At 41.0% G+C, this 19,379-nt stretch overlaps 1 protein-coding gene across 1 annotated transcript in view; it reads left to right on the top strand.

Annotated features, from left to right (window-relative positions):
• Positions 1-19,379, top strand: part of LOC103175760 (inactive N-acetylated-alpha-linked acidic dipeptidase-like protein 2) — a 251,184-nt gene that overhangs the window by 148,131 nt on the left and 83,674 nt on the right. Inside the window, exon 9 of the mRNA XM_042339243.1 lies at positions 15,237-15,377. Coding sequence (XP_042195177.1) covers positions 15,237-15,377 — 141 coding nt within the window. The remainder of the gene's footprint in view (positions 1-15,236; positions 15,378-19,379) is intronic.

Genomic DNA, 19,379 nt, shown 5'->3' on the forward strand with positions numbered 1-19,379 from the left:
AGCTTCTGGTTGTATGAGGTCGGTCTGTTCTGATTCTCTGCTTTATATGAACCCGGCCTTTGTATCCATGACTCTCCTTAACATCTCCTTCTACCTCCTCATTCTCATTCTGCCCTTCTCTTCTCTTCTCTTCCAATAAAATGCCATGACAGTAGACCTAAAAATACCCCCTGAACCTCACCAGCCTCGACAAACACTCCACATTGCATCGGTTGGTTAAAAATAAAACAAACGCCCATTTTGGTGGTTCTGAGCACGTGCGGCTGGCTATATGAGGTGAAGCCAAGGTTTTAGTTAGTTCTAATTATCCAAGGCAATTTTCAAGGTTGTCATGAGCATACAAAATAGGACAACCGCCTGGTTTAAGAATAAATGCTACGAAGTAAAGTTCTATTCCTTTCCCCCACTTCAAGCTGTTCATTATGGCTTGTCTGAAACCTTGACGACTAATTCACTGTTGGCCTGTGGAAGTGCCAGTGATGTCTCACCTGAAGACATTTGAGCAATTGCATCTGCAGTTTCCATTTTACTGAGCGGTTATTTTTAGGCAATCCCTGGCCTTTCTCTGTCAGCCCTAGTTGGTGAAATTTGTGACTAGAAAGTATTTAACCCTGATTGCTTGAGGGAGTGTTCCGAGTTGTATAGGGACTTATAAAGAGGCTGATTCTCAGGTTATAGCCCTTCTTGGTTAGCAGTTCATCTCCATCCAATTTAATTGCTTAAATTTGATGAAAGGTACACTTTTCTAAAAAGAAGATGAAGATAGTATGTCTCCCTCTCCCCCTACCAACTCTCTCCCTCCCAACCACAACCCCCACCTCTCTCTCTATTTTTGTCTTTGTATGTCACCTGAGATTTATACTTTGTAAAGTTTGCATTAAGTTTGCTGATCCTGTGACTTTTCTTTGGCTGTTACATATTTAGTCAGGCAAGTAGTTCATGAGCTACGATTCCAGCTTTTTAACCTCTATTTCTAAGGTTTAGTCTGCTTCCTGCCATTGCTTTTTACTCCCCATCCCCCGAAAAAAATCTGTAATTCTGCTTCTGAAGTATGCTTAGTATGAATCGCAGGATTTGCTGAATCCAGCACCAGTTTGGACATCTGAAGCTCAGTGGTTAGAGCACTCGCCTCACAAGCGAGAGGAGCTGGGTTTGATTCCCGGGCAGGGTGAAACATTGGTCAAGTTTCCTTACTCCACGCACACGCCTCTGTTTACCAGCAGTAAGTAGGAACCCGATTATTAGTCGATTGGCGGATGGCTTTTCCGAAGGTAATGAAAGCCGTTATACAAATGTAATTTTGTTATTGTAATAATCCCTTCAAAAATAATAACAATAATAATTTGGTCATTCAATCCACGACTGTTTGTGGGACGCTGTTGTGTGCAATTGGTTTCGCTCACAAAACATACAGTCAATTCACTTTACAGCATATTCTGTGAAGCACTTTGAGATGTCTCGAAGATGTGTTAAGGCCCTATATCAAATGCAAGGATTATCATTATAATAAATTTGAAGAAGTCCCAGTTCTGCATTTACAACTACTTTTCACTATCAGCTTGAAATCTTGTTATTTCGGATGGTAAACAGAGAGATGGGAGATTTGCTTTTAATTTAGTCTACTTGCAAGCTCAACATTTAATTAAGTCGAACACCATCAATTACAGAAACAAGACTGGTGACCTGGAAAGCAGGTGCAGTCCGCAAATCGACTTCAAATAAATTATTATTGGAAAATGACCCTTCTCGTTTCCCCTTCCTGTTTCCTGGTCCGTGGACATATCGTGGGCAGGTACATCAAGTTTACATCAATTCCCAGTCTGAACAGCATCCACTGGAGCTGTGTGAGGATAGACGGGAAGATGATTATAACATAATAATAATAATAATCCTTAACATTTGGGGTGTAGCGCCTTTCACATTGGGAAGATAGTTCAAAGTGCTTCATGAAGGAGAGACTGTACTGTAAAGTGGAGTGACTTTGTGTTTAGTGGCAGTCATTTTGTGCACAGCAATGTTCCACAAGCTGACAAGGTCTGTCTCCACCAACCTAGGGCGGTTTGTGGCGACAATCCCACAGATTCCCTTGGCGCTTTCGCTGATAGGCACAGAGATGATGGTGAGAAGCCATGTGCCCACTGCTCTGCAGCTCCATCTGCTGATGGTTCAGTTCATCCTCTGACCGAGCTGCTGATTCCTCAATCCTTCTATTGGAAGTGACGTGGATTGTTCTGCGTCTGTTTCATACTCGTATCTTGTCTGCAAAATAATCTTGGAACGGATACAAGTCAAGTCCCTCTACAACTGAAGTGTTTTCTGTCTTAGCAAACTCATCCAAAACTTCAGATGGGTGAAATAGAGATGTTCACGGTGTATGCTTATCTTTGTGTCCCAGTTTGATGATGTCCGAAGTACACCTGCCTTCCAGCTCTGTCAATTTCCACTTCCGTTGAGTTGTGTATTCCCTTCCCATTCCAGCCACTGATTTTCAGTTTACTTTCAAATCCCCAGCATCCTAAAATAACATCCCAGCAAGCCATCGAAACATTGATCTGTTTTTGTACAGAGCTTTCCCTGATGGAAATGACAGTGCCAATGCTTTGAGCACCAATTGCATTGAAACCCAGTTCTGTGTCTCACCCAACTCGCTTGTTACAATGGGTTCTGTGGGCCAGTGAATTTCACCTTTCCAGCCAAAGTATTGCTGTACACCATATTTAGTGTTGGTTAAATTGCGAGGTTTGTCCACGCAGTTAAAATGGCATTTGCATCCAAAGAACTGATGCTCCAGTGGGTGTGACGACACACATAGAGTCTCGTTGCCTGAGAAAAATAAGTGACAGCATGAAATGTTTTTCTTTGCCTGGAGAAATATACATAAGAATAAGGAGACGAATGATATTCTGAGGCTCCCCAAGCAATTATTTGTCATATTTGATGCTATTCTACTGCTAAGTTTCTTTTTTGCTGATGTTTCAATAAAACTCACATTGCAGTTTGGGAGTGGGAGCAAGTCTGCACATATCTTGAGGCTCGATGTGAGTTGTGTGACATTTTATCTCGTGATCTGACAGTTTGATCAACTTTAGGCTCTTTATTGAAATAAAACTCATCTGAGAAAGGGTTTTCTATTTGATCGAACAGGAATATTGACGGTGGTAATCTTTCCTGAAAGGTGTTTTTCGAATGTTAGTCGACACAACAAATAGACAATCTTCTCATCATTGAGCTACTTTGTGGTCTTGTCCCCTTACCTTAGTTTTCTCGGCTGGTGAATCAATTTTCCAGATTATTAAATTTTAGTGAGTATTTTATTTACCAGTGATATTCTGTAACAGCACTTGTTGTACAAGCCTTTGGCCAATTTCAAGTCTCTGAAAACCCACAGAAACATAAACTGTGCTCAAGGATTGACAATGGAAAAACTCTTAGCCTTTACCTCATGTCATGTCTCAAAACGTATCTCTTTGACTGAGCTTTCGGGGCGAAGATGTACGTTTTGAGATGTGGCTGAGGTCACGTTTCCTGTCCCCACCTCCCTTCAGCTGCCAACCCCCTGCTCTTTGCACATGTTTGTTTTGTGAGTTTAATCGAATGTCGATTGTGAGTCATTATAAACACTGTTTGAGGCTCCTACGCCAGTTCTCTGAGCCGGAACCATATACAGAGGTGTGAGGAAGTGTGTGGATCATCCACAAACACTTTGTGATCAACCAGTTCGGCTCTGATGAAGTGAGGCATGTTTCCTGAATGATAATGTCCCCGTCCCCCCGCACACACTCGCATCTCGCTTCCTGCTTTAAAAATAGTTCTTTCTTCTCTTTGATTGCTTCCTCTGAACTTTGATAAACATTTCCCTCCAATTTGAAGCTCAAAAGAGTTCTGTAACATGTTCATTAAAATGAATTATCATTGTATTGTGGTTTTCAAGCCTTTTCGGTAACATTAATTATGCCTGTTTTTCGAAGGCATCACTTTGTGGCCTTCATTATTGCTGTTACTAATGAATAGAATAAGAATCTTACAGTAACATTAATAGACTTCCCTTGGGGGCATCTCACCCGCGGTTACAATGGGACCAAGAATACAGCAAAACATCATTAGCCAAACTAACAACAATAATAATCCTTGCATTTGATACAGCGCTTTATCACGTCTTCGAGACGTCTCAAAGCTCTTCACAGAATACATTGTAAACTCATGAACTGAACTGTCATGGACTCGATTTTTTTTAAAAAAAGTGCTGAAACCAGTTGTAGGTTTGAAATGTCCATCTGAGTTGAATGGCAAAAAGGTCTGTAAACATACATTTTCCGTGCCAGCAATTGTCATTATCGAGTGAATAATAGTATTTGGGTGACTTGACGCTGAATGCAGTTCAGCTAATTTATTAAACAGAATCTAATTTTATTCTGTGTACATCGTGTATTGTTAGCATGACTCCCCCAATCCCCTTGTAGATCTGTTGCCAGGTCAATGCCTCAATACCTAAGGGAATCTGTGTAGATATCAACGCATTGAAGTGACTTCAGCAGAGAGGGGTGGGCATTTCAGACTTCCATAATGAAAACAAATTGTATCTGATATGCAAGGCGCCTTGCAAAGTGTTTTATTGATAAATGATTTTGTACTGTACAGTTATCTTCATTTGGTAATGGAGTCTGGATGTGGCATGTAAAAATTGATTACTGCTGTATAGTTTGCTGTGATGTGATAAATCTCTCTTTTTAATATCATCTGTGACCTTTAAGTTCCACCTATTGGTAGCAACAAAGTAAGACTTGATCCAGTAATGATCGTGGACTGGCATTGTTGTAAAGCACCAACGTAAATGATCACGGTTTGTTACCTAATACAGACAGAGTGTGTCTGAGATGTGCTGCCCACACACAAGTGAAGAAACTTGTTATTGTTTTAGACAGAAATGTAAGCGGTCACATTAACATTTTACCTCCAGAACATCAGTCTGTGCTATTGCTGCTGGTTTCTGCGTGTTTGTGAATTCACTGTTCATTTATAATAAATTAGTTTGAAGTGAAGTGGAGTATAAAAAAAAATCCTGCTTCTTGATCTGTTCATGATGCAACGTGACCAGATGTCACCAATATGTCCAGACAGAGAGCTGTAGATCTGTACTTTTACAGCTAAGTACAAACCTCCACAGCTGTGCCTGTGGAGCTAAGTACAGAGCTCTGGGACGCTATCCCAGAGCTATATAAATGCAAGTTGTTGTTGTTGTAGCTCTAAGTCTATACATGTACAGACAAGCGACAAGTTCTGTACAGATCTGTCATGTACAGAAAGGCAGAGAGCTCTGCTCACTGATGTTAACTTGCTGAAGAATCAGTTCGCACATTCTGCTCTGAAGAAGATCCTTCACAATTTGGGGCCATCCATTGGATCTGCGCAGCCTGTGCTTTTACTCCAGTGGTGCTGTTCAAAGGCCTGCCCAAAAAACATCTTGTTGAAATTTGTCCTTGCAACCAATGTGACTCACGTTAAAATTGCACAGCACAGACCCAATTTAGACTCTTTTTTTCGGTGATTCAACGCAAAATAAACAGCTTCAGCTGGACAGAGACAAGAGCACAGCTGCACGCCTGAAGCTTAAGTGGCGGGAGCAGGGCAGTGTGACTCAACACAGCGAGCAGTACCAGTGGAAAGTTTGTAAGTACAGTATAATTGCACCATTAAACTCTATTATATTCACAGCAGCCTGTATATCTCTGAAACCCATCTGCAATGTGTCCCTTAGTCAAGAGAAGCACACTCACTTGTGGGACTGGTGTTTAATGTGACCAGGGCAGCAGCTGAATCTGTGAGCAGATAGGCGTGAACAGTAGATATTCTTATTGGGTAACACGTCATCTATCTGAATACAGTATTGCAAAGCACTGTTGTATTATATATATAGTGTTGATTAACACACATGACATTATTAATGGTATTAAGGGTTATGAGGCAAGGGCAGAGTAATTGGAGTTGAGGTACAGATCAGCCATGATCTTATAGAATGGCGGAACAGGCTCGCGGGGCTGAATGGCCTCCTCTTGTTTCCATGTTTCTAGGTTATTATATGAATTGAATCCCACAACCAAACTATTTCCTACATTTCCCTAAAACTTGTCCAAGTGGGATGTCTTCACTGTAGAATTATTCAGAAACGTTCATGCCGATAAAGACCTAGTGTTGTTTTTGCCCGTGGCAGGAGCAGAGAGGGAGTTGTCTGCTTGGCTGTACATGTTGAGATAGGGGATAGGGGGCCATGATGGCTTGGCTGCACTTATGAACTGATGAAGAAATAGGATAAAAATGCAAATTACTGCAGATGCTGCAAATCTGAAACACAAGCAGAAGTGGCTGGGAGCACTCAGCAGCTCAGGCAGCATCTATGGAGAAAGGAAAGCGAGTGAACGTTTCGGGTCCACGATAGGATATTTAACTCAAGACTAAACTTCGAACTAATTTACGATAAATTAGCAGCAACTGTTTGAGAAGGCAAACGAACAAGTTTCTGAACTGGCCCGGGCGAAGGCAGTTAATAATCATACACAATTGAACGGTAACTCTTCTTATTCAGTCTCTGAGCTGGTTAGCATTCATTTTAGACACAGAAATGAGCAGACAAAATGTTATTAAATTATTTAATGATTGACACCAATTGATTTTTAACATGTCCAGGTTTCTCCCAGCTTAAGAATTCAAGCTAAACGTTTCACTCAGCGAAATAAATTTCTTTGAAAGATAAATCATCATGTTATTCCCATTTACAACAATCTTAATCGTGTATAGGCTCGACCTCACTGTTTGTGGTTTCAAATAAACCGCATTGTTCTGTGTGACCCAAGCCATTCGGTGTGATTAAGTTATACTGTGCAGAGGAAAATGCATACCATCTGTGTTTAATTTGAGTGAATCGTGTTGCACTGAACTGTTACACAATCACAATAATAATAATCCTTGCATTTGGTATAGCGCTTTTCACGTCGGGAGGACGTCCCAAAGCGCTTCACAGAACACACTGTAAAGTGAATTGACTGTATATTTGTGGGGGAACGCGGCAGCCAATTGCGCGCAGCAATGTCCCACAAACAGTCATAGATTGAAAATGACCAATTTATTATTGTTTTTGGTTTTGGAGGGATTATTATTAGGCTCTGTGTGGAGTAAGGAAACTTGCCCAAGGTTTCTGCCCTCTGCCTGGAATTGAACTCAGGTCTCTCGCTTGTAACCACTGAGCTACAGGACTCCACTATGCATTAATGGAAGGGATCCATGCACGCTGGCATTTTATGGCAGTGCAGCAATAGGCAGCTGTCTAAAAGCCAGGAGATAACATTGATTTGTGGATAACATTACCGCACACTGTTGAAACAATTTACAGTCAAATACCCTCTCATTCAGATTAATTAATTAATCAATCGCAATTCCTTACTTCCCCACAATAATCTTCTTCCCATCTCGGGCTCTAACTTGGTGCTCAATATCCTGCCAGGATTTCCACTGGCGTCTTATTGAAACACTGTTATTTGTTTAGAAGATGGACAAGAATTCTCCTTGGCATAGCTATGGTATTAACATGAAGAACAGCAACTTGCATTTAAATAGCTCCCTTCCCCGCAGGCTAGAGTCCCAGAGCACCAAATGTCTGATGAGCAAAACATTTCCTATTTAAAAGTTACAGATTTTCTATTAGTTCAGGACTGCTGATTGAATACAGTAATATTGACGGTTTCATTTTTTTTGGTAGTTGGGTGGGGGGAAAAGAGTAGAGGATTGGGACGATAGGTCCAGTAGAGAGTGAGAAAAGCATAAGGGGGGAGGTTGGCTAAATTGCCTTCTTTATGCTGCGAATATGCTAGGTATATCAAACCGATCAACTGTGAAATGTAGGGACTCATTCATACTGGGCTGTGGGTATGAGGCAATACCTGAGGCAACATGCAATTCACTCTGAAACCTGCAGCAAATTGACTTTAAAATTAAGGCCTAAATGTAAGAATTTTCCAAAAAGTTTACATTGTCCGACAATGGTCCTAAGAGCACGCAGAATTGAACGTAAAGTATTACATTGAAAATAATGGATAGCAGTTAATGGCACAAGGTGGTGATCTGATTGAGAAGTTTATATACTTTTATACAAATATACTTTACAGTGTATCCTGTGAAGCGCTTTGAGATGTCTCGAAGATGTGAAAAGGCGCTGTATCAAAGGCAACGATTATTATTATTATTAGTTCAGCGGAGATCACTAACCATTACAGTAAAACTCACATAATCTACAGCTATCAGCTAAACCTTTTCTGGCCTTTTCTGTTTCTGGTCAGCGAGCCTGAGGAAACTTCTGTCTCTTGGGCCCACCTATTGCTGTGCACTTTCAGCTCACACTATGTATTTAAAGAGTATTAATATTGTAGTAATAAAGTTACTGGAGCATCAGGATTGGCTTTATTACTAATTATTAACCCTAACAGTCCAAGCTTACAGAGTTAGCACTCAAAACACAGTCACTATCAAATGTCTGAACAACTTAACTTGGCTCTGGATTTTTCCTACTTATTTTATTTTATTTTCTTCCCTACACGGTGTGTCCATCTTTATTTGACTATTCTCCTCTGATTCTAAATCAGGGAGATTGAAAGCACGGTCGAAGAGGAGGGTCTTGAGATGAGTCTTGAAGGTGGCGAGGAAGGGGGCGAGACGGAGGGTGGGGGCAGAGTGGCGGAAGGCGTGCCTGCTGATAGTGGGGCGAGCGAGGTGGGAGACGTGAAGCAGGCCGGAGCCCGCTGAGCGGAGGAGCGAACAGGATGGTAGGGGGTTAGCAGGTCGGATAGGTAGGGGGGAGCAAGACCATGGAGGGCTTTGGAAGTAGGACCAGGATCTTGAACTGTATCCTCTGTGGGATGGGAAGCCGGTGGAGTTGGGCGAGGATGGGGATTTTATTCTTGGGATATTACGTTTTGAGCATTTTTTCTTTCAGGCCCACTGTACTTCTCACTGTGCCATTAACACTTGTGACATAAATTGCAGCTACAGTACAGTATTGTGCCCAATTTTGGTCAATCCACGGGAGGGAGGGAGGGAGGGAGGGAAGGAAGGAGGGAGGGTTGTCACCTTGGGACGTCCTCCTGACGTGAAAGGCGCTATACAAATCTAATTTTGTATTGTACGTCAGAGCCATAGAGAGGGTGCAGAAAAGATTTACTAGGATGACATAAGAGACTTGGGCCTATTTTCAGTTGAACAGTAAAGGTTGAAAGCTGATAGAGGTCTTTTAAAAACTTTTTGATAGAATAGATCGTGAAGAAATTATCTCCCCTGGTCGGTGAGTCAGTGACTGGAGGGCATCAATTTAAGATCATCATCAAAGGAGTAAAGTGGCAGAAAAGGAGGATTTTTTTCCCAGAGGAACATCATAATGTAGAATGCCCTGTCCTGAGTGCTTGCCATCTTGTCAAGCTATCTATCATTGAATAATTTGAAGGGAAAAAGGCAGGTAAATGGGACTAAATATACTGCTCTTTCAAAGAGCCAGACCACATACGATGGGTTGAATATTCTTCTGGGCTGTAAAGGTCATGTTGCTGGGGAAAACATATTTCTAGAGAAATATAAAAAGCTGATCCCCACAGAAAAACATAAATTTGTATGATAAATCCATATCGTAAAATGTAATTTGCTCTCGCAGAATATTATGAGAGGAAGGGCAGCATGGAGAGCATGGCACCACTAATGTACTTCAGGTAATTGCATACTCCATATAACTGCATGGGGGCTGTCCAGTCCCAACTGCATGCAATTATACAGAGTGCATTGTATATGATTTGTTGAATGTTGTAGTTGTGTTATGGACAGAATATCCAGTGGGGAAGCAGTATTACAGCAAAGCAGAAACAAATGGGAAATTCCGGAAAAAAAAGATTAACGGCATGAATAGCAACACACGATTTGTTCGGTCTACAGGGGCAGGGAACTGTTCCTTACTCTTTTGCCGATTGCTAAATTATTGCCATAAGCTGTTCAAATTTATTATTATTCATGCAGACTAGTGTAAAGTCTGGCTTCCCCCAAATGCACTTTAAATCAGCTTTTATGACTTGTGTACCTAGGGTCGAGACTTGCTGTGTGATTTGCTGGCTAGCTACCCCGGGATGCTACCCCGTGTGAAGGGAGCTATGTAAATGCAAGTTGTTGTTGTTGTTGTAGCCTCAATCGCTCAAAGTAATAAGGACAACATCTCGTGGTGAGATCAACATTTCCAGTTTGTTTCCAGTTTCAACCAACAGTGAATGTGCGTCATTTGAATCCACCACGACCTGGGAATGTTAGCTCTTCACAGGATCAGGAGGTTGGTTTAGATTAAGAAGGCCTTTCATTCATTTGATCACATCATATTAGGCGGTTGTTCAACATAACAACCTGCCACCCATTGCAGATCTGTAGTTTAAAGCAGAGCTTACTGAGGTTCACTGATGAGGTTTTTATCCTTCCCCTGGATGATATAGCCAATTGATCTCAGAACATTGTTCATTGACTCTATATAAAGGAGTCAAAAAGGCACATTAGTGCCTCCAGCTTTCTAGGTCCAGGCTGTGTCTCTTTTATCTTCTCTGCCCTCATCTTCCAAGTTATATTTACTGCGTAGCGGAAGCACAGGTACATCTTCATTGTTCTTCAATTGTCGGATCTGTGTTCTCAGATTGTGTAAGTTATTAAATATTGATTTGTTTCGTGATACAGAAGAGCAGTGTTAAAACCCTGAAGGATCTTTGTAAAAGGGTCTCCCAGCAACAGTCAACATCTGTGTCACTGACTCCCTGCAGGGCAGAGGATTTCAATCAGGCACCACTCCAGATCTTCATCAACTGCTTTCTGTAGGAATCTTCTACTGTGGAACCATATTTGGGAAAATCTACCCTGAGCAAACATCTGCCAGACTGAGTGGTCCCATCACCTCCCGAGTTAATATTGGCATCTTAAAATCTCTCATATATTATTATTATTAAGGATTATTATTGTTGTGACTTTTCAAACAACATCGCTTTTTAAACTGTTTCCCCTATCCCCCACCAATAGAAAACTCTTCAACCAAAATAAGACTTAATTAAAAAAAAGTTGAAGTTGATCAGTTCACTCAACAGATCTTTTAGTTGGACTAATGAATAATAATCCTTCCTAATTGATATAACACATTAAGGAGTCAAGCCGTTTCAAATCGCTTCACAGGAGTTTACTGTAAACTGTTGCGTATTTTGTAGGCAAACGTAGCGGCCAATTTGCACACAGCAGTTTCCCACAAACAGCCATGAAGTGAATGACCAATATTATCTGCAGTTTGTGGATATTATGTGGCAGCATCAGAAAGTCTGAGGATAAGGAGTCAGTGTAAGGAGCCCAAGCTCAGAATGAATGTAAAGCCACCACAATCGGAATTTTAAATGTTACATGTTATTTTTTTCATGCAAGTTTCAAATTTTAAACACTGAGCCTATTCCCATAGGTGCTGAATACCGATGTGTCAGATTAGACCAGAACTACGTTCTGCCAGTAATGTTTCCCGACAATGAATAGCGCAACTGTGCATTTTCTAGCAGTTAAATCAGAAGCAATATTGTAAGCGTTAATGTCTTTGGGACGAACATGAAAGTTTAGGATCACAACAACAACAAAATTGCATTTGTAAAGCGCCTTTCATGTTGGGAGGACGTCCCAAGGCGCTAAGAATAACATGATATCAGCCTGTGACTCCTTCCTGAGAGACAGTTCCACATTCTTGCTGAAATCGGCTGGATTGTATGTCACCACATATGTTTAACAACAACGACTTGCATTTATATAGTCATGTAAGATGGCATCTCGGAGCACTGCAGAATGTATCTTCTGAAAGATGGATGAGATTGGATTCCTTGTCCAGATTCTCAGCTAACCTCCTCTGTGCTTAAATTGTTCAATTCTTTTATGATTGTATTACCCTAAAGTCGTTGTCGGGGATTCCTTCTGTATTTCGTAGAGAAAGATAGCAATAAATAAATTATACAGTGTTTTAGTGTCCAGATAAAATATCCTGCGCTCAGAATCTCACATTTCACAAGATATCTTTTGTAATCCTGTTTCTCAGACATAAAGTAGATGCAGTCGTATAAAAGGCAGATTAACCCATAGGCATTTCTGGTTGGTGCCTCACACTCAGCAATAAATCCTGGCAATAGTAGCAGAAAAGAGGATTGCTCCTGATCCTAATATAATTCAACTAACTGGGTTAGGGTTCCAATACTTTTTCAGTGGTGAGATGTGGTGGAGGAATAAACAGCATAGTAGATTAATTTAGATTTAGTCATGTCTCAGGATTTTGCCAGGGAAAGTTTCACTTTTAGACATACTTTTCCTTGATGATTTTCTTGGGGGGATTTCACAAATTTTACAGCTCAAATCCATTTTGTCCTTAGCAAGACCTCCTTTTGTTTGATTGATCACCCGAGTTAGGGGCTGTGTGCAATCTTTTGCACGTTAGGTGGTATAAGAACAAAATTGACACAAGGAGTCCTGTAGCTCAGTGGTTAGAGCATTTGTCTCGCAAGCGAGAGGACCTGGGTTTGACTCCCGGGCAGGGCGAAGCGTTGGGCAAGTTTCCTTACTCCACACAGAGCCTAATGATAATCCCTCCAAAAACCCAAAACAATAATAAAAATTGGTCATTTTCAATCTACGACTGTTTGTGGGACATTGCTGTGTGCAATTGGCTGCCGCGTTCGCCCACAAATATACAGTCAATTCACTTTACAGTGTGTTCCGTGAAGCGCTTTGGGACGTCCTCCCGACGTGAAAAGCGCTATATCAAATGCAAGGATTATTATTATTAATCGGTGTACTGCTTTCCCGGGGATAACAAATAATTTGTTCATCCAATCCCCAACTGTTTGTGGGAGCGCAATTGGCTGCTGCGTTTCGCCCACAAATATACAATCAATTCACTTTACAGTATACTGGAGGGTGGAACTGCAAAGGGAGAGAGAAACAAATGAACCACAAATGAGATGGCGGGGTTGGTGGGGTGTTGGAAGTTTCGGAATAGGAAACTCAGCAAAAAAAAATAATTCAGTCTGAACTCCTTTGAAGAACAAACTGGTTAAGTGTCTGATTAGGATGGGATTGAAGGTTACAGGGATTAATGTGGACAGTAATAATCAAACGCTTCATGGAACACAATGGTTCCTGTGCTGATGTGCCCAAGGAGGCATCACAGGCAAAGCAGCCAGCCACGCCTGAGTAACGGCAATGGATGTGGGTAGATGATATTCCACAGTGCAAATGATTACCTGGGGAGGATGTGGAAGATATTTTGCAGAGCTTTGCCTTCGGAGATTAAATAAATTGGATAGAGTCCCTGATGGGCTAGGTGGGACATCTGTGAAAGGAACCAGCCTTACGGGCCAGGTGACCTTTTCTAGTTTAGTATTTTATAGTCTTCTTTCTATGTCACAATTTTTCTGATCATCCTAATACGTGGCTTCAGATAGCTGAACAGAAAGTGATGTGTTAAACCTGTGAATGAGGGACAGAGATTCAGCTGATAAATCTGTTTGGTGTAAGGTCACACAGAAATCATCCATTTCTTCTGTATTTCTCTATATCGACCTTGTCTCTACCTTGTGTGTCTGATTCTCCATCTATGTAGTGTATTTGTGTCTGTCTTTTAATTCTTTAGGTCTTTCTACCTTCCATTGCAATGAAGGTTTATCTATCAAACATATCGTGTGCTTGCTTACCCACCTGCTAGCTTACCTGTTGGAACTGTCAGCACAGATAAAATAACAGATTTGTTCTGATTTCCGCAAATATCATTGTGTCAGCATTTGGCTTGTGAACAATCATGAAGCTGTAACTTTTTGTTATGTCTAATAATTTGTAATGATGGCATCTGCACCATTATGAAATGCATAACATTTGAACGTGTGAATTTATGCAAAGGGCAACATTAGCAATTAAGGGTTCTTGTTTCTAATATGCATCTATTGATATTTCTCATTGTGAGTGCAACGTGATATCTTTTTAGGAAGATTTTAGAGAAGATGTGCATAATTTTTAAGTGGATACACCTCACCTAATTAGATCTCCAATGGTTATCCGGTTGCACAAACTCTTCTGATGTTTCAGATTAAGCCTCTAATGCACTCTAGTCTCTGCCAAAGTTGCTCAGGCAGAGTGATTGGTCCCAGATTAAAAAAGAAGTTCTGTTGCCCAGTGATACAGGTTTAACAATCTGAGACTGTGCTTCTGTCTCTTCTATCAAAGTCATTTATCACACGATCAGAATCCCTATAACTGGCTCTAATTGGGAGGAAGTGGAGGAGGAGCAGAAATAAGGGGAGCATTCAAGAGAGATGACCCCACAAAGCTGGGATGGGAGGGAAACTGTTTGGCTTTTGTGTCTGGAAACATAAAGGTATCTATCTCCCAAGATGAAGCGTGTTTCTGAAGGGTTAAAGGAAAGAAAGGCACCTTTGAATGGTCACCTGAAGAGCGTGTTACAACTTGTTTTGAGAGTTTTGCCTACAAAATACACAGTCACTACGGCACAGTAAATCCTGCTTAGTGCTTTCAGCCATTACGTTGACTTGACAAAGCGCTATCTCAAATCCAAGGATGATTATTATTATTGTTGCAGAAAGAGAGAGAGAGAAAAGGCAGAAAATAAATCAATGGGAAAATGAATATTAAAAGGAAAAGAAAGAATATTGAGTTACAAAAGTATGAAAATTGGATTGATTCTTTTTCTATTAAAAGTTATCGCACACCAGCAGCATTTTCCACACTAATGCACATTTTCCATCCTCCCAGCTTCTCTGAGAAAGGGAAGGAGGGAGAGAAAGAGAGAGAGAGGGGGGCTGCTAATTTGTAAATGTGAACAAATTATTTTGTGGCTTCTCCCATGACTGACACCCAGTCTCCCTCATAGCGTTTAAATCAAATGGTAAAGTTGAAATAACAGCTAATGAAACCTGCCTTTGCAATTGGCCCTCGTAGTGATGATCTCGGTGTGGTTCATTTTTCAATATAAACACAGTGGTAAATATTTATTGATAAGTATATGCCCACGATAAGTATTTTTTAAAGATCTATGCCTTTTGTTTTATGTAAAGCAGATTACAGTTTCTGTTCCCTGTGGTGACATTTAATTAAAAGTAGCTACCCACAGCACAAGAGGTAATTTATTATGTGTTTTTGTTTTCTTAAAGATGGAAGCTTCAGAGAGTACCGGCCAAACCTCACATCTTTGCTGGTCCAACCAATTTCTGCCGTCCTAGCTAAAGAGCTTCTCTCATCAAATAAGATGGCGAGTGGAAGTGGCTGTGTTCTGCTGGCGAATTCAAGCTCAGGTGAACAGACAAGTTTCAGACTCTTTTACACAAGTTTTTTTAACAAAATTTTTTTTTATCACTCTTGTTTGTTGATACAAAACCCGCACAAACTCTTTTTATCACTGTAACATTGCGAAGTGAACAGCATTATATATTTTATTATAATAATCCTGAAAATAATTCTTGCATTTGATACAGCGCCTTTTCACGTCTTTGAGACGTCTCAAAGCGCTTCACGGGATAATCTGTAGAGTGAATTGACTATTACTGGGGAGAGAGGTGAGTACTAGTTTGAGAGGCCATTCTCTTCGCTACTGAACAGCAGTTATCAAATCGCATAGGTTTCCTACTTTGGTTTACAAAACAGCCCAGCCCCGTCACACAGTGTAGTTGAGTCCCATAAAATCCCAAACACAGCTATGGTTGTCAAGATTTGTTTCAGAAATCTCTATTAGAAACGCTTCCCTTAACCTTGCCCTGCGAGAGTGAGAACAGACTTCTCAACCCTTGTATCACGTGTGGGAATCTGCGCTGTTCCCTCTCAATGAATCTGAACGCAGCCAGCCATCAGGGCAATAAACTTGTACAATGTCACTTTCTTGCGTTTGTATTCTGAAGGTCCGTCTGCTGGATAATCCCCAATGGACGGCCTGTAGTTTGTTTACTTTGAGGGGCCTGGATATCATTGCCTCGGTCTCCACCACAGAGAGCATTTCATTTTCCGCTCATATACCTATTGAAGCCCTGATTGGTTGACACCCAGCTTTGTTAGCAGGTATGGTAAGGGAATGCTCAATCAGGCTTTACATCGTTTTGTACATTCAATTAATTGTCACTGAGTTTTCAAACGCTGATCAAATTAAAGTTAATGAAGCATGAGTCCGTGTATTATGTATCAGTAAAATAGTTCCAAGAAGATTAGCATAAACTGAGTTGAAGTCACCAACCATTGTTGCAGTCCCTATGTAGACTTCCTTCAGTGATCTTCCAGTGGTTTCACTCAAGACCAACGCATGCAAATTGCTTGCTAGATTGAATGTTGTATTTATTGTTTTATAATCGGTTTATTTCACACGTTGCCTCAAGCAACGGCAAATAATGGTAATTGTTCCCGAGTATGTGTTTTCATTGTTGGACAAAGTACTGAATTAGATTTAACTCACCGGTGGATGTGCTACAATATTGTTTTTGCTACTCAGAATGATTAAATAATTTTGACAGGCTCCCTTCTACGCGCTTTCAGCCTAATGATCTGCACTGAAACCTAATTGTGCACCACTGCCATGGTTGGTAGACTTTGGATAAATTGACATAGACACAAAATATATCCTGTTTGACAACCTGCTATTTTTTAATTCAAAATGTAGGTGCAGAAATGTCTTCTATGGCAGATCTGCTGTAGGAACTCTCCTAATCCTATGTGTTAAGTGATCATTTTCAGTATTATTACTAAATCTTATTTATCCCCGTTTCTGATCATCTGGGAGGTAATGGTGCTGTAGGAGTGGAATGGTTATACCTCATTACAGAGGGCCTGACACAGTTGACCAGTTTAATTTTACTGCTGAAGTGCTTAACTGTTACACTGCACAGCACTCTTTAGTTTTTACCTAGAACTTGTCTCCCTGTTGTCAAAGATGATAAATGGGAATCCTGTTTGATGGTGAAGCATTGCATTTCCCTATAGTGAAATTCCATCTTACCAACTGCAGCTGGAATACCAAATACTGGAGAGTGTGATCATCAGACTATTTGTATTCTTGAAGGTAGAGCTGGGATGTAGCTTTTAATCTTTCAAATTTCTGAAGGTCAATGGGGGGGGTTTTCCCAAGCATTTTCTCATCATTAAGGCTTATTGCTTCTCTCAGTGATGAATGGTGATTGCAGTGCATATTCAAATCTGAGATTTTCAGGTAAGCTTACTAGACACAAATAAACTTTGATTGGCGGCTGTAAAGGAGCAGGCACAACAGGGCTTTACTTCCAGACTCTATAATCTAGAGTCTGGCTTTGTAACTTTGTTGAACGTAGCTGATAGCTGGCATAGTCTTCACAAGAACTGGTCCCACATGTCTGCTGGAAATCTAAGCCGGTAATGACAGCGTTGGGTTCAAAGTTGTCCAGTAATTGTAATTTTACTTGAATTTTCAGAAAGAATTTGATAAGGTTGCACACGTGAGGCTTTTACAGAAGCTCACAGAACTTGTGATTGAGCCAATTAGATTGAAAACTATGGTTGGCGAGCAGAACGGTATGGTAAAGTGGGGAAACTTTATGTGTGGACAAGCACTTTGGGTGTTAAACAGAGTCTATTCTGCTTTTTCAGTTGAATTTGGTTTGGTACAAATATTTTGAAGTTAAGTTCAAGTCTAATATATTGTTTTATGCTGTGATTGGAAACTCAGCCCACGACTGCAACCTAGAAAGATGTGGGCCCCAAAAATCCCAATATCTCAGAAAAAAAATTATTTTGCGAGTCAAAAAGTACCTGGATCGTATTAGACAATTTAGGATAATTTTTCTGCAGGCCGTCATCGCAGAATTGAATGGGCTTGAAAATTTGTCTAAGCAGCTTTAAAATAGGAACGGCTCAAGCCACGTTCATACTATTAAAAAAGAAGTGATTTGAAAGGTCTTTAAGATTAACAGGGATTCCGATGGTCAGTGGGGAGACATGAATTCCACTGGTCATTGAGTCCGTGACTGCAGAACATCAATTTAAGGTAATGAACAAAGGGGGAGATGAGGGATTTTTTTTTCCACAGAGAATTGTTAGGATGTGCTAAGGTTGAGGCTGAGTCCATATTAGTTTCCAAGAGGGAACAAGATAGTTATCTAAAAAATAATTATTTGCAGGGGTATGGAGATATGACACGTAAATAGGACTGAATGGATAGCTCTTTCAAAGAGTTAGCACAGACACAACATACCAAAATGGCCATCTTCTATGCTTACATTTCTATATTTCTCTGATATCTCTTCCAGCAGCAATGATGTTGAGCAAGAAGCTGCTGATTAAACTTGTCTCATCTCATTGCCGTAGTCACAGGCTGTTAAATATAACACCCAATACATCGAAGCTGAGAATGCTCTTCGTTGCTTTTTGCTGATATTGCAGAGCCACGACACAAGTTAGTGTGGTCAACATCTCAAGACCCTACTCTTCGACCGCGCCTTCGACCACACTCCCACCATTACCCTCCCTGCCCTCCACCCCTCCTAATCTCAACTCCCAGCTCGGGTCCAAATCCCTGTCTGTCCAGCGCCTTGGGACGTCCTCCCAACATGAAGGGCACTGTGTAAATGCCATTTGTTGTTGTTGTTGTTGTCAATGAAGCTCCAGTGCGATTTGCTTGAAAAACATGCTGCTGAACCCAAATACAGTGCCTACTCATGTCACTGTTTGCTGAGAAAACTGCAATGTAAAGTCAGTAGTGAACATTTGAAAAGCGTTGATACTGTCTGTTTCGTTGCTGTAACTGCAAGTCGTTTGCTGCCTATTTTACAGGGTGGCAGTGATTTGAGCAGCGGAGTGAATTGAGGGCAGGTTTGCAGAATCTCACTGCTCGCTTCGAGTCATGTTCCCTCAGAGCAGAGTTCTTGAATAGCTGAGCTCAGTGCACTCCTCTTCTCAGTGCTGACTGCAAGCTCATTGTTGTTGAATTATTACGGAGTTGGGAGTGCGTCACAATGGGCCACCCAGCAGCTTTTAAACCCAAATATTCTTACGTTTAACCCACAAAATATACAGTCAATTCACTTTGCAGTATATTCTGTGAAGCGCTTTGAGACGTCTCGAAGGCGTGATAATGCGCTGTATCAAATGCGAGGATTATTATTATGATGAGGGGAGGCTGCTGTGTGTAACTTGCCCAGAGCAGCCTGCTATTCTTGGAACGTTGTGCAGAGCTGAGCTGAATCCTTTTTGTTTTTGATATGCACAAGAGCAACCCTCTAGAACTGTGATGAATTGAAATATGCACTTAGACCGTGAGTGAACAGCAGAGCACGGGTCAGATT

This window comes from Callorhinchus milii, unplaced genomic scaffold (genome assembly GCF_018977255.1).
Source record: "Callorhinchus milii isolate IMCB2004 unplaced genomic scaffold, IMCB_Cmil_1.0 Scaffold11, whole genome shotgun sequence".
NCBI lineage: Eukaryota > Metazoa > Chordata > Chondrichthyes > Chimaeriformes > Callorhinchidae > Callorhinchus > Callorhinchus milii.